At 38.6% G+C, this 15,952-nt stretch overlaps 1 protein-coding gene across 1 annotated transcript in view; it reads left to right on the top strand.

Annotated features, from left to right (window-relative positions):
• The window catches only part of abat (4-aminobutyrate aminotransferase), a 50,768-nt gene that overhangs the window by 18,473 nt on the left and 16,343 nt on the right, over positions 1–15,952 (top strand). Inside the window, exons 2-5 of the mRNA XM_071520000.1 lie at positions 6,679–6,826; positions 9,830–9,927; positions 10,054–10,083; positions 11,625–11,742. Of these exons, the coding sequence (XP_071376101.1) occupies positions 6,757–6,826; positions 9,830–9,927; positions 10,054–10,083; positions 11,625–11,742 (316 nt within the window). The 5' untranslated portion in view covers positions 6,679–6,756. The remainder of the gene's footprint in view (positions 1–6,678; positions 6,827–9,829; positions 9,928–10,053; positions 10,084–11,624; positions 11,743–15,952) is intronic.

Below are 15,952 nucleotides of genomic sequence, written 5' to 3'. Positions count from 1 at the left end.
GGTTGTGGCATCAGTGATGTATCAGGAGTCAGCAGGATAAATCTCCGTTATATTTGGAGATCGCTTTCAAAATCGTTCAGGATTTTAAAAAGACTTCCAGTGTATTAGTTCAGACACTCTAACATTGTTTTTTATCCTTATGGGAGTTCTGTGAAGCCTGTGTTTCCCCACTAGTGTTTCCCGTTAAAGCCCAGCAGAGGAGGAAGTCAAGTGGGCCGTGAAGCTTTCACTTATCCGGCCTGTTTCCATTTCAGCACTCACACTGGAGACGGGCTGGCAGCTCTGTAAATTGTTTTATGTGCTGTGTAACCGGCAGACCAGACCGACCAAATCAATCCAAATCGTTTGCAAAAAAATCTTGTTGTACTGGTATGGAGTCGTCAGGAGACTTGAGCCCATTCTATTCCCACACTATGGTAGTATAATCTCACCGGCTGTCTGACTCAACTAGCCCAGGCACATTCCATTGACTAGCCTGGACTCATTCCAAATAATAACAACTGTAATTTATATAACACTTAAAAAACAAAGTGGTTTCCATAAAATAAAAGATAAGAAGAGTAACAATTACAATACAACCCAACAAGGGATAAGCAAAGCAACAAAACACTGATTAAAAGAGGCAAATAAGTTAAACAATAAAACCACAAAACGATAAAACCATAAGACAAAGATAAAACACAGGTAAAAGGGGAGTCGATAAAAGAATAAATCAATAAAACTGTAAGAAGGCCTTTGTATAAAAGTGAGTCTTAAGAAGTGATTTAAAAGACGATACCGATTTTGCTTGCCTGAGATGCTCAGGCAGTGAGTTCCATAGCTGAGGGGCCCGGACCAATTGGACCAAATAGCCCAGACTCTGACCCTGATGGTCTGATGATATGATTATAGTGTGAGGAAAAGTCACTGTTTCATTGTTTTACGATTATTGGTCCTGCAAAGTAAATACCATTTACTGCCTTTTTAGAATTCACAGTAACTGCCTTTGAAAACAAAAAATAATGGATCGGATTTAGTGTAATGGGTCAGTCTTTTGCACCTCGCATATACCAAATGACCAAACGGGAAGTAAATTATGCCACCAAACAACTTCTCAGAACCCATACAGACAGCCCCACCTGGAAGACACCTTGATTAGAAAGAATTAGGGTTGCAAAATTCCGGGAATTTTCAAAGTTGGAAACTTTCCATGGGAATTAACGGGAATTTATGGGAATTAACGGGAATTTATGGGAATTAACGGGAATTTATGGGAATAGACGGGAATAAACCAGGAATTTACTAAATTGAAGGTATGCTCTTAATAGGGAACTTAAATATAGTTGGGGAAAACATATTTTAGCATAATCCTGACTAAAACAACCAGATATCATGCAAGTACAGTTGAATATCTATGCTATTCCTCAATCACATGCACACATAGCACACTGCTTACTGCAGGGCTGTTGAGACCACGCCCCCTACATGCCTACATGCACTGTGCATTCCTGTGCATTTTTGTTAATTTTTGAATGGGTTGGGTCTGGGGGATGAGTAATATTTAACTCAACATTCATGTTTTTGTTCTTCAATGAAAGAATTGATTGTTCAATAAAATATTTAACACTTGATAAAGTTCTACTTACAAATAAATCTGTTTTAATTGTATTATTTTGGATGGATGTCTGCTTATAACAAAACAAATATTATGCTTGGATATGATACCTTTTCATTAAATTACCCTCAATTCCCAGTTAATTCCCATTAATTCCCATTAATTCCCATAAATTCCCATAAATTCCCATAATTCCCATGGAAAGTTTCCAATTTGGAATATTTCCAAAATTCCCCAGCTTAACTTCCCATGGAAATTTACCGGAAACTTTCCGGAAATTTACCGGACATTTTCCACCCCTTTGCAACCCTATATGGAATACATACATAATACATACATACATCATTTTGTCAGAACTGCTGTTTTGATAAGCTTTTGAACATACAAAGTAATTGATGGATGCTGCAATACTCCCGTTCCTGCTTTGTTGGCGTTGGCTTACATTGAAAGCCCCACAATCTTAAATTGAATCCCCTACCAGCGTTACGTTTCATTAAGCAACTTAGAACCAAGCAAAAAACATTTAAAATTGATTTTATTACCTTGACTTAAAAGACTTAAACTGACTTAAAATATCATATCACGATCTTTTTAGGCAGTAGAGCAATCCACGATCTAGATCACGATTTCCAAGTGTTGTTCATATCTACTGTTTTTTCTGTAAATGTCATTTGTTTTTTTTGCCTGAGGTTTCAACAGTTCATTCAAGGGCAGATATCACACCAAAGTATTTCGACACTTCGCCTAAACTTTTGATAAAACTAAAATAAAAACGTAAACAATACAATACTGTTCAGATCTCTTGCATAGGATCTCAGGCTGCGTTCTGGCTCATACTGGGTTAAAAAGTCGAGATGTAACTGTAGACACCAAATCTTGCCCCGCGTTATCCCAGTTGGCTACATTAGATTAGATCAACTTTATCCCACACAGGGAAATTCAATGCGGCGAGACAATAGAGAAACATAGAAACACAAACGACAACATGAGATAAGACAAGAAGCAGTAAAGATAGTCATAAGGACAGTCCAGTCCAACCACCCCGATTTTATCAAGTGCTCTTGTATTAAAGATGTCCGTCAGAGTCCATCTGGGTCCAGTGATTTTACTCCAATACAATCACTACTAAAGACACGCATAAGTGTTTGTTTACACCGTTTTCATATATGGTTTTTAATGCCTTTTATTGTTTGCAAGTGCACTAAGTCAATGGAAGCTGCACGTACAGCTACCAGTAATGCAGACCAGTCTTAACCGTGGCCAGAAGATATCAAACAAAACGGAGTCTTCAGCAGGACGGGGGTCTACAGGCAGGGGTTAGTAAGTCAGTAAACAATAGGTCATGCAATGGTGTATGGTAGTATCCGATTGGTTGTCTTATGTAACATCTCGTAAACAACATTAATCACGTAATGCTTAAGAAAGACGGCTCTGCGACTGGCTTTTCCGCTGTCGACTGGACTTCCGGGCATGATGGAACCGGGCTTTCGAGATCTGAATCTAAATCTGGTTCGGTTGGTCTTTGAGTGGGTGACGGCATCATGGCCTCCGGCATGAAGCTCGGGGCAATGAAGCGCCCAAGGTGACAAAGAACTCAGAGATTTATCGTTTTTCCGAATTCCAAGGCGGGTTTTGCAGTGTAAAAAAATACTTTGCGCGGTTTTGGAGATTCCGCCTACATTTCTTTGTTCGGGACACAGGCAACACCCAACAGAGAGACACATGAGGATACTTCTCTCAGTTACTTTAGTAGCCTAACTAGTCTATGTAATGATAAAGATTTAGAATAACGCGTTTGGACTTTACATACTCAACCAATTACTGGTTATTATTGGTGAACATTATGAACCCTGTAAACAAACCCTTATGGATTGTATAAAACCATTACATGAAACATAATTAGACAATAAAACTTTCACTGTTCACACTTTTCGTGTTGTTTTAGCAGAATAGCCTAGATACATACTTATAATCTTAATATTTAAATCACGAATATATAGGAACTTTGGTGGTTGATATAGGGAAACAGTGAAATAGAACATAATTATCGACTTAGGGCCAGAATGGATAAATATAACTAGACCTTAACTATTGTGATGATAATAAAAACACTTAAGCATATATGATTAACCAATTTAGTATACTTCACATTATTCTAAACGCATTGGGGACATTAGGAGATACAAAGTAGAGGAAAAAGGAGAGAACTAAACCAAGAATGAAAGGAATTTATGGATTTACGATTTTTATGGCTCTATCCAGAAAGGTGGGTTTGATACATGATACAGAATTACTTTACAGTCATAACATTCACATTATTGAACTCAGCCTAAATTCCTGAACACTTTAATATCAAACATGACTATCTAAACCCATGTAAAGATGAAGAAGTTGAATAATGCAACTCTTATATAAATCATGGCAGTTAGACATAAAATTAGACATATACATTAGGATCCATCACAATGTACTAACCAAAGTTTCATGAGTCTTTTATCAAGGATTTCTCCTGATTTTGACAACATTCCAATGAATGTTTCCTCCAACTCTCTCTGACCCAGAGCTTTATCAGAGGCAGCAACACCGCTCCCTCTGTATTCCCTTCTTTTCTCTTCAGACTCCCTTGCTGTCTCTCTTCCACCCCCCTCCATCACTTCATCATAATCTCTCTCTCTCTCTCTCTCTCTCTCTCTCTCTCCCCTTCCTCTCTCTCTCTCCCCTTCCTCGGGGGCAGAGGGAGATGCAGCCTTGTGTAACACTCAGTCTTAGAACCAGTTTGATCCAGTCCATGAGGTGTCGCCTCAGAAAGGGTGTGTGTGTGTGTGTGTGTGTGTGTGTGTTAGGGTAGAGTTTCCTTAGCTGTGTGAAAGCAGATAGCTTATGTTGTCTGGATTTTTCCTGTTTGCGCTGCCAGTATTACATAAGAGTTGGGAAAATCAGGAAGGAGAGATGACTGTTTGAAACAATATTGCCAAAGCTGTTTACATTTCCAAAACCCACAAACAACAGTTTATATATTCAAATCATGTTGAGATGATTAATAATTTGGCTTGAAGACACGGACTATGTAATAGTACATAATCACCAATGTCTATAATAACAATGAATTATCTGGTCTGAAAACATGTACAATGCGATAGTACATATTCATAAATATCTATAATAATGTAAAATAGTCCATAATTGAGAATATATAGTTATCCAAATCATTCAAGTTTAAATTTTAGTTCTCTAACCTTTGTCTCCCACTCAATTGATTTTTTAAATTCTTTATATTTTATGAATTATAGTGAATTATTGTTTCAAGTTGCATTGCCATTGCAATGCCAATGTAAACGCTGGAAAGGGCAATTAATAGCAGTCCTTATGTGGTGCAGTGGTACAGTGTGGCGCTGTGCTGTGTGTGTGTGTGTGTGTGTGTGTGTGTGATTGTGTTCGCTGTGTGGTGTGCAGATTATGAAGACATGTATTCCCATTTTAGAGGGAAAATCAACTGGAGACCGACTCCACTGGCCATTTTGTTATGTGACGAATCAGGAATGATCATTATGCATGGAAGTGTAGGACCCAGGTTTATTAAAAAAAAAAAAATTTTAAGAATGAATTTAAGATGAATTTCTTACATTGTTTAATTAAAAATGTAACTATATAATGTGCATTCTTAAGTCATTGATTAATGCCATGTTAATAAGTCAATTAATTATTTATATATTGTATTGCAAGTTAAGGGGGTGGGGGGGGCATCTTTTCTGTCTCATTTATGCCAATACAGTATATGTATTAGAGAGTGAATGTGGTTCAGGGGAAACACCTCCCTCTGCCTCACTTAGCTGCTGATCTCAGATAACTTCTGCTTCCCACATGACTCATAAACACATTCCCAGTCTCTCACACATACACACACACACACACACACACGCACTCCACAGGGTGAGTGTGAGCTAAACCCTACAGCTGTGCAGTAAAGTAATGAGCATTACTGACTACACACACACACACACAGAAACCTGTCAAACAAGACTGCTGCTCTTCCACTTACCTCCTCCTTCGTTTACAATCAGCCCTCCACTTCACCATAAGATAACATCACATTAGGATTGCTGATGGATCAGTTTGCGGGTATTACATAAAATAATATAAATATGAAATCGCTAGCCAGCTGGCATTGTGTGTAGGCCTGTGTGTTGCTTATGCATGCAGAGTTTCATTCAATGAGCATAAGAATTGGACAAAGTCCAAACCAATGCAGACAATACAGAGAGAATAAACAAGACACAGCTTGTCTGATATCCAAGTGTTTCTATGTATGTGCTCAACCTACTTAATAGCCAAAGGACCAGCAGTCTTTAGGGTATCTGCAGGTTTCAGAAAGGAAAAAAAATTACATTTAAGACAAATTTAATACCTTTCTAATGCTTCCTGGAATTGGATTAAAAACCAGTTTAGCAACCAAAATAAAGAAGCTGCCGACAAAGCTGTCAAAAACCAGCCTGTTTCTTACTGAACATAGATTATGAAAGTTGCGAAACTGTAAATGGGAAGAAGAAGAGAAGGGACACCAGGAAACCCTGTGGTAGGGCTGAACGATTTTGAAAAAATATCTAATTGCGATTATTTTGACTGATATTGCAATTGCGATATGATTTGCGATATTAGAGGGAATGATCATTTTTACATCATTATTCTTATTTTCGTTGAAAAACGTATTAAAATGATTACGGTGTGATTTTTGCGGGGATCTGTACCAAACAAAGATGTTTTCTTAAGCCTGTAGAATATGATGTGTAGGCCAGGACATCTCTGCAGCACCACAATATTTCATTTACATGACATGCAGTGCAAAAAAACCCAAAAAACTGTCATGGCATGGTAGAAAAAAAAAAATCCCCCCCCCCCCAGAAAAAGAAAAAAAAAATAGACTGCTCGCAATAATATTGTATATTGCGATATTTTGGCAGGACAGTATCGCGATATTAGATTTTGAATATCGCCCAAGTCCCTCCTCTCTTTCAGTCTACTTCATAAATACTGTACATATCACTGAATCTCTCTCTCTCTCCCTCTCTCTCTCTCTCTCTCTCCAGGTGACGTGGTAAAGGTGGACACTGAGGGCAGCTGGTGCCTCTCTCTCTCACTTGTCCCGGTCTCTCTGTGGCTTTGTCATGGCGTCCTCCTTGCTCGGCCGGCAGCTCGCTCTCTCCCTGCAGAACAACCTGCGGCTCAGCGCTCAAGGTAAATCTGCCTTCGCCTATATGCAAAGCATCCTGAAGTGGTTCCAATACAATAACACTTCTCATAATACACTCTAGAAATTGGAGCGTGTTGCTTGTTTAGCTTCATATTTTTTATGCATTTTGAAGGCAAAGCAATCCAAAATCAGAATGTCTGAAAATAAATGATCTAAATTTATGGTCTTAAATGTTGAGGTTGATTTATTTATTTTGATCATGTGGTGTTACACAAATATACAGCAAAATTTGCATGTAAAATAAAATATACAAGTTTGTTAATTTTATATTAGTAATAATATAGACTGACAGTTTTTTGTAAATAGTATTAAACAGGCTCAAATTTTGCTGCTAACAGAAAGGTCAAAGCTCTCATTGTTACTTTTGAAATGACACATGGCAGTTTGCTCATCCAATAGCAAAGTAGGGATCAGAATAACATTGGTGTAATACAAATTGTTTAATCTATCTTATGTACTGTGCTATCTATGAACTTTGACTCAAAATATGTTTTTGATCAAAATTGACTTAAAATATGAACACTAAAAGTATACAGTATCTACTTTAGGGCTGAACAATTAATCAAAATTTTATCGAAATCGCAATATGGCCTACTGCAATATTTGTTAAAGGCGAAATGTGTGTCAAAATAGCATTTTAAATGAAATATTGTGGTGCTGCAGAGATGTCCTGGCCTACACATCATATTCTACAGACTTAAGAAAACATCTTTGTTCGGTACAGATCCCCTGCAAAAATCACACCATAATCATTTTAATACGTTTTTCAATGAAAATGAGAATAATGATGTAAAAATGATCATTCCCTCTAATATCGCAAATCATATCGCAATTGCAATATCAGTCAAAATAATCGCAGTTACATATTTTTTCAAAATCGTTCAGCCCTAGTCTACATCATGGCAAGAGGTTGCATATGAGAATGTCACTTTTTCATCTTGAAGGCCGGATTTCCAAATTTGCAAAGAGATCTTATGTTCTCAATGGCTAAACTGGGAGAAACCGCATTGGAATGTCATTTTCCCTTGTTTAAACAGCCATGAAAAGGTTAAAAGACAGATTTGTTTTTAACGTCCCTGTGGAAATACAGCAGCAGTTATATAATCAGTGTAAATGTTTGACCTACCTGCGGCCGTGAAACGCAGTTTACAGCCGCTTCAGAGGCTGGTGACCGAGTGATGGCTCGAAGGTCCTCTCTCCTGTCAATGATCAACGGGTGGATCTGGCTGGATCCGGTTGTGCTGCTGGTTTGCCTGTCTTGAGGCAGAAAAACACAACAGTGGTTCTTAAGCTGAGGGTCAGGAACCTCCAGGAAATGACTTTGGTCGGTCGCAAGATCATTTGACGGGGCATCAAGTAGCAGTGACCAGTAGAATCTGCAAAAACAGCAGCATAGGTTGCCTCCTAATACTAGTTTCTCATTTGCTTTTTTGGATTAAGAACAAGGCTTTTTCGCCTTAGTAGCTGAAATGTGTAACAAATTGCAAGTATCCTAAAGCAGTGATTCTTAACCTTTTTTACCCCTAATTTAGTCCACATTAGGGACGGACCCACATTCAATGAGATTTTGTCTCTCGGACCCAAATCTGAGAATATTGTTATTGTTAGATATGTATTGCAGGTAGAGATGAACAGTGAAACTATGACCAAAGTCATTCCTCTACATTCTCTAATTGTGTTAACAATTCATCAGTTTGCTGGGGACCCCCTCAAACCCCTTCAAGGACCCCTGGTGGTCCGCGGACCCCACGCTGAGAACCACTGTCCTAAAGCTCCAAATCCTCAAACTCCTGGGTGGATTGTTTTTTTTGCTTTTTTTCAAAAACCAAGTATGGAGTGGAAAGTGAGTTTTGAAAGGCAGAAATCTCAGCACCTGGCCAAGTAATTGCTGAGTCATTGGTAATGATCAACAACCCTATCAGCCCCTGCAGATATATTAAGCCAAACATAAATATTCACGTTTAACGAGGCAGATCATGCTCTAAAATGATAGACATGCACAAAAATCACAAGTCAAACAGTTACCTTACCATTTTCGTTCTTTTTAAATTCATTTTATATCTCCTGCATTTCAGCCCGGCTAAACTATGCATAGTGCCTTGGGGGCGTTATTGTTAATTGGAAAGTCACATGAAGTCTCAGATGAATATTTTAATATGGGAGCAGCAGTCGGACATCTCAGCCTGAATTCACATTTTCACTGGATCGGAAATTCCATTCTCTTCTCTACCCTGAACTGACAATATTCTACTACTACAGAAAAAAAAACACTACAAAAAAAAAAAAAAAAAAAAAAAAAAAAAGGGTTAGGGTTGGGCTTATGGAATGATGTGTGTGTGTGTGTGTCATGTCCATACATGACAATGGTTGAACTGATGACTCAGGACATATCAGTCTAAAATCTAACATGTTGGAACTATGCAATGATGATTTTTTTTTTTTTTTTTTTTTTTACTTTATTGCCATTAACACACATTAACAGGCAATTAACATTACAAAACAAAATCACCTTGAGATCAGGCTTCACTTGACATACATACACATATAGATGACATGACACCGTACAGAAGTAGAACACACACACATATACCTACAAAAATGATACATCTAAACGATAAAGTACAAGATTCCTAACTAAGGTAATCAATAAATGATGACCATTTTCTTATAAAAAAATAGGCAGTTTTAGTTGTAGCTGGGCAGTCATGTGTTCCATCATGTAAACATGTTTTGACTTTTTGTAACCATTGAACAATCGTGGGAGGGTTAGGCTTCATCCAATATATAGTAATTAATTTTCTTGCAACCATCAACAAAATCTGATTCTAATGTGTTTTCCAATTAAACTGCCAACTCACCAGATGTTGTTATTGTTAATGAGGAGAGGAGAGAAGTGGCGGTCACCATATATGGAGAAGGCATTGTTCTGTGTCCCTATTGTTATATCCTTGCTTTATTATTGACATTGCCTGTGTTTCCTCCCACAGGCTGCAGGTACGTTAGCAAGGCAGCACCCAAGACCCAGGTGGAGTTTGAGTATGACGGACCCTCCATGAAAACACAAGTCCCTGGGCCACGATCGCAGGTGCCACACACACTCACACACACACACACACATGCTCACACACTTGAATCTTTTATTTATGAGTGAGTGCACTACACTGACCCAAGTCTTAAAGGAGTATTAACTGTCTTTTTCTTCCATACTCAGGAGCTGACTAAACAACTGGGAGATATCCAGGTAAGCTGAGTGGTGTGTGTTTGTGTGTGTGTGTGTGTGTGTGTTAGGGTTGTTTCGATAACCAATCAGTAAATGGAAAATGGAGCATCTTTAAACATCAGCTCACCTTCTAAAAGCACACACAGGCTGCTAGCCCCGCCCACCATGTCACCGTCAACTTGAATCCGTAGAGGCTCGGTCTTTATTTACCCATGGATGGCGAATTTTGCAAAATGCTGGTATAGTTCAGTTTTAAAATTTTGGTACTATGGTACTTTTATACTGCGGGTATACCCATGTACCCATGTATGAAAATGGCCGCTTAAAGGGAAAATCAGCCAACCTTTTTGGTCTTTTTGTTTGGTGAATCAGAAATTGAGGATAATAATGGATGCTCTCTCTCTCTCTCTCTCTCTCTCTCTCTCTCTCTCTCTCTCTCTCTCTCTCTCTCTCTCTCTCTCTCTCTCTGTATGGGAATTTTCTGTAGCATAGTAGCGACTACAGGCATGGCTCCGTGTGTATAGGCAGATTGAAGCTCCTATTATGTTTAGTCAGTGAACTAGTTAAAATCAACCCTGGAGGGTTAAAAGAGTGTTCCACATACAGTATTATGCTCATCTGCTATAGTGGAACTTTGCTGGCCTCCAGGTTTGTATTCAATTAGCTATCTAGTTTCTGATCTAACCTTAACTGAGGGCATCGGCAAAATTGGTCACGTTCCAAGTCTTTGCAAATCAGATAGCTACCAGTTACAGTGAGGAGAACTGATTATAGATTCATTTAAGAGAAGGCTACTCACAAAGTAACAAAAAAAAATTGAACTATATGACTGAATGCCTGAATAATTAAGCTGTGTTCTGCTCACTAGATACTAACTAAACATGGCCGTCCTGCAGTGAAACCGACATTTTTATATTGAAGCTGATAGCTTGTTGTGTATGTGTTTATATTTTTGTGTTTCCCCCATATTTTTTTCTTGTGTCAGAATTGAACAATATGAATAAATAAAATGCGGAAAGAAAATAACATTTCCTTGTGGATTTTACAGTAAAAGGACGATATTGGCTTAAGTACCTACCTGTCGTTTGTAGGAAGGGGAACTTGGTACCAAAGTTTTCCTACGGTTTTACAGAATCGGTTCCAGTGCCTGTAATGGTTAAAAATGGCTGGACACTAATAACGCTAATATTCTGGTCAGGCCTAATGTACTCTAATACACAGTATATCTGTTTTCTCATAATGGCGGAATCGATGAACTCGAGTGAGTAAATTTGTTAAACTAGTAAACTTGCTACCTACCTCTTTAAATCTGCCAAAGTGAGACTGGTAACCGGTGACACCGTTAGCTTAGCTATTAGCCTGTATGCATGGTGCTTTGCCAGGTGGAGGGCCTCCGTAGTGCAGTGGCTTTGCTGTGCTTTATTTACAAATGTGTTGCGGTTTCTGTCACCCTCTAGTAGTCGGAAAATCGCTTATTGCAGCTTTAAATTGCATGCTATTCCCAGGGTTTATTCTGTAATAAGTCCACCTTTCGCTAAAGAACATGTCTCTCTCTCTCTCAGAACGTGGGCGCTGTGCATTTCTTCTGCAACTATGAAGAAAGCAGAGGGAACTACCTGGTGGATGTGGATGGCAACCGCATGCTGGACGTCTATACTCAGATCTCCTCCATCCCAATTGGTGAGTACCAAAAGATCCTAATATATATATATATGAAAGCATAATACGGACAATATTAAAATTACAATTAAAATAATTACATTTTCAGTGATGTGTGCGAAAATCATGACGTAATTCAAATGCAAAAGCCCAGCTTGCATTTGCAAGTTTAGGTATGTATGTATGGAAGCATAATACTCACAATATTAAAATTAGAATGAAAATAAGTCATTGTATTCAGTCACTGTATTCAAATAATTTTCATTTTAATTTGAATATTGTCCGTATTATGCTTCCATATAAACACCTATGCTGGATGCATTATTCTTTCACCAGTGGATGCCCACCAGTCAGTCGCTTTATATCTCGGGACATATTTTCTGTAAATATGCAATATCCGTTCGCAAATATGTTCTGGTTATAATAAAAATAACAAAAGTAGACAACAATGCACATGCGCTTTGCACATTTTCACATATGGTTCCTCCATCTGGGGTTTGATGGCTAGTAATGAACATATCCAAATCTGAGTTTTCTGTTTTCTTCTCTCTCCATTCAGAGCCATTGTATGGCTCAAAATCACACTTGTAGCACATAAAGGCAGAATAAACGCAGAACAAAGCAGATTCTGCCAATATATATAAAAAAAAAACTAGACTAACAAGTGTAACACTAAAATCCAGTTGGAAAGAAGAAAATAGTACATTTATCAATAATTGTAAATGAGGGAAAACAATGGAAATATACATTTGTTCTGTACTCTACTTCTCTACTGTATGTATTTGTCTCTTGTTGTTTTTATATTGTACGTGTTTTAAATTGTACTGTTGTCTCGCTTTGTAAAAAGCCCAACTAGGGACGAGCATTGGAAATTAGTAGTAGCTAACGATTCTGTGATACATTACATTAGAAAATTGTTCAGTTAATTAATTCATTCATGTATGAATTCATTCATTCATACAATTCTCTGTGTATACTATATCTGTCCCCATTAAATAAATAAAAAAACATGGCTTGATATGGTTCAAAGCCTTCAGTGGCATAGAGGAATGCCATCTGCTGAAAACATATTTCTATGTCTTATTCATGCTCTGACTGGACATAGAGGAAAGCTGTGTGTGTGTGTGTGTGTCTGGTTCCCTGATAAGGAAATTGTGTCATTTTACGATTAAGATTAGATTGTTTGATTTAGGTTTTGCATATTGTTTGTCGGACTTCTTCACTGTACGTGGGCTTAATCCTTTGCTGAGGATGTAACGTTAGCATAGTAGGCCTAAGTGTGTGCTAGCAGTAACATTAGTTTCACAGCATAAGTTATACTAGTACATGGTGAGGTGACATGGTAGTACAAGCATGTAACTAGGGTTAATCTAGTTTTCCGTTATAAAGAAGCTATTACTCACATCCAATAGCAATACAATAAAGTCACATTTTCACAATGGAGAGGAGTAGCTAGCTAAGTAGAGCAGATCCAACAGAAGCGTCTAGTGAAGAGGTAATTGACCTTATTCACACGGCGGCCATTTTGAACAATTAAGGCGGGAAACTCTACCTGGGAGTACAGCTCAGCTCAAACATTTATCATTTCACAGATTCTCCACTGAAAAACATATTAGAAACATAAGATAATAATAACACAAATGGATCTCAAGAATCCAGAGGAATACAGGTTCACATTCTAATATATTTGGCCCATTAACGTTAGCTAGCAGAGGCTAACCTAGTTAGTGTGTAGTTGACGAACTAGTAAGCTAGCTACCTAGCTTCCCTACTAAATTCAAGCAGTTGTTGTGGTTGTTGTTCCCCGAGATTTCTAGCTAATTTAATAACTGTTCGGCCTATCTGAACACTTTGCTTATGTGTTGAAGTAATGCTAGTTTTATATATTTATGCCAGTCTTCTGGGTAGAGTTTCTCACCTGGAGAGTTCAAAATGGCCGATGTGTGAATAAGGTCAATATGTCACCATGCAAAATACTGGAATAATAATACTGATTTGTCATTTGCTTGATACTTGTTTTGGCTTGAGACTGAGTTTTTGTTCCAAAACAGAGTACAGGCCAGAAAGTGAGTTTTGAAAGTCAGAAATCTCAGCACCTGGTTCAGTAATCGATGAGTCACTGGTATTGATCAACAACCCTATCAACCCTTACAGATATATAGATATATTATGTGTTGGGAGTTAAACCTTACTTCATCTTTAATTTGTTTCACATTTGACATTTCATGGTTCTGAGTCTTCGTCAGTGGAAGTCAGTGGAACTAACTGTTGTTCTGCTCCACTGCTGACCTGGATCCAGCGGACTGAACTGTGAAATGCAACCATAGTAACAGTCGGTCGCCAGGGTGACCAGATACAGATTGGGCATAACGGTCATACTCACCCTGGTAAGAAAGGATATCATGCAGAAGAAGATGCAATTCATAGGCCAGAGTGAACTATAAATCGAAGATGTTGAAGTGACTGGATGCTGGTTGGCAACATTAATGTCAACACTTTCCCTCTAAAAGCTTACATAGGGACAGACAGATGAGTCACCCTGTCACTTGCTTACACACACTCCCCCTCACTGACTGTCCTGGCCTTGTCTACAGATATTAGATTAGCTTCCAGTTTAATATCTGCTTCCTCCCTCAGTGGGAGTCTGGGCTCCATTTAATCAGAATAATAACTGTGTTTGACAGAGATGCTGCAGTGAACAGTATGTGAAGTGTGAAGGTGAATTTAGTCAGCGGAAGTCTAAGACCAGCACTTTGATGTCGGTGTTATTAACAAGTCACAATGAAGCCGCATTTTGAGAGCATCTTGCTTCCTTAAAGAGTAACTAAACCCCACCTAAATCTGTGGTGAAGCCCGACACCTAATGGTGAAAAGTAGGGTACTGAACTGGTCATCTGCTATTGGCTGGTCTCTGTGTCCTGTGATGTCACCCTCTATAGAGTACAACAGGTGGTGACATCACCTGGCACAAAGACCAGCCAATAGGAGAAGGCCAGTGCAGTACCCTACTTTTCACCATTAGGTGTCAGGCTTCACCAATGGGATGCATTTCCTGTTGAAACAGGATATTTGGGTGGGACATAATGCAGGGAGGGATCATTCAAAAGTGTAAACCAATGGGATATCAGTTAGGGAGAGAAACGCAGTTATATTAAATGGGAAGGGTAAAGGAGCGGGATCGTTCAAAAATCTGATTGGTTGGAATCTTCTGTACACCCCCTGATTCTCTGATTTTCTGTTTTCCAGGAAGTAAAAATAATGAGATTTTGATCTAAAGATACATGTTTTTGCTAGAATGAGCAAAAAACACGAAAATGTAAGTTTTCATTTCAGTGTGAGGAGCATTGGAAAGTGTTCTTGTAGTCTATCTCACCTGTGGAATAAAGCGAACCTTTTCCAAAATGAACCTGGGCACATAACTTGGATGCTCATTTTCCTCTTGTGATGTGTTGGTGGAATGGTTTCAGATGTTTAGAGCAAGCTGTAAAAAGGATTGCACCGTTTCCTGAACTGGCTGAACTTATCCTACTGGAAGTTTCCATTTGATAAATGCTAGACTGTGCCCTTGAAGGGACGTACCTGGTCAGCAACAATGTTTAGGTTCCCTGTGGCATTCATTTGATACTAAGGGACCTAATGTGAGCCAAGAAAGCACTCCCTGCGCCATTACACCATCAGCAGCCCGTAATGTGCCATCAGCATCTCACAACCCAAACCAGGACTCATCAGACCATTTCTGAGATGCTGGAATTAGTGTGTCTGCCACCAGGGATCCTACCATGTTCAAAGTAGCTTAAATCAGCCCGTTCTATCATTTAGTCAAACATTCTCTCACCACTCCACGTGCTCTAGAGCAGTGACTCTCAACCTTTTTCATATCAAGTACCCCTGATTTAGTCCACATTAGAGCCACGGCGGACCCCCATTTGGTGAGATGTCTCTCGGACCCAAATGTGAGAATATTTATATTGTTAGATATGATTTTGTCCAGAATTCCATGACTATCTGTAGAGCATTCTCAACCTTTTTCATATCAAGGACCGCTAATTTAGTCCACATTAGGGCCACGGACCCCCATATGATCCGATTTTGTCTCTTGGACCCAAATCTGAGAATATTTTTATTGTCAGATATGATTTTGTCCAGAATTCCATGTCTATATTGTAGGTAGAAAGATAACAGTGAAACTATGATCAAAACAGTCATTCTTCTACATTCTCTAATGGTGTTA

This window comes from Centroberyx affinis, unplaced genomic scaffold (genome assembly GCF_046629955.1).
Source record: "Centroberyx affinis isolate AG114_WGS23_722 - 3 ecotype Tasmania unplaced genomic scaffold, CSIRO-AGI_Caff_v1 ptg000757l_1, whole genome shotgun sequence".
In the NCBI taxonomy this organism is placed as follows: Eukaryota; Metazoa; Chordata; class Actinopteri; order Beryciformes; family Berycidae; genus Centroberyx; species Centroberyx affinis.
This window is presented reverse-complemented; position numbering and strand designations above follow the sequence as displayed.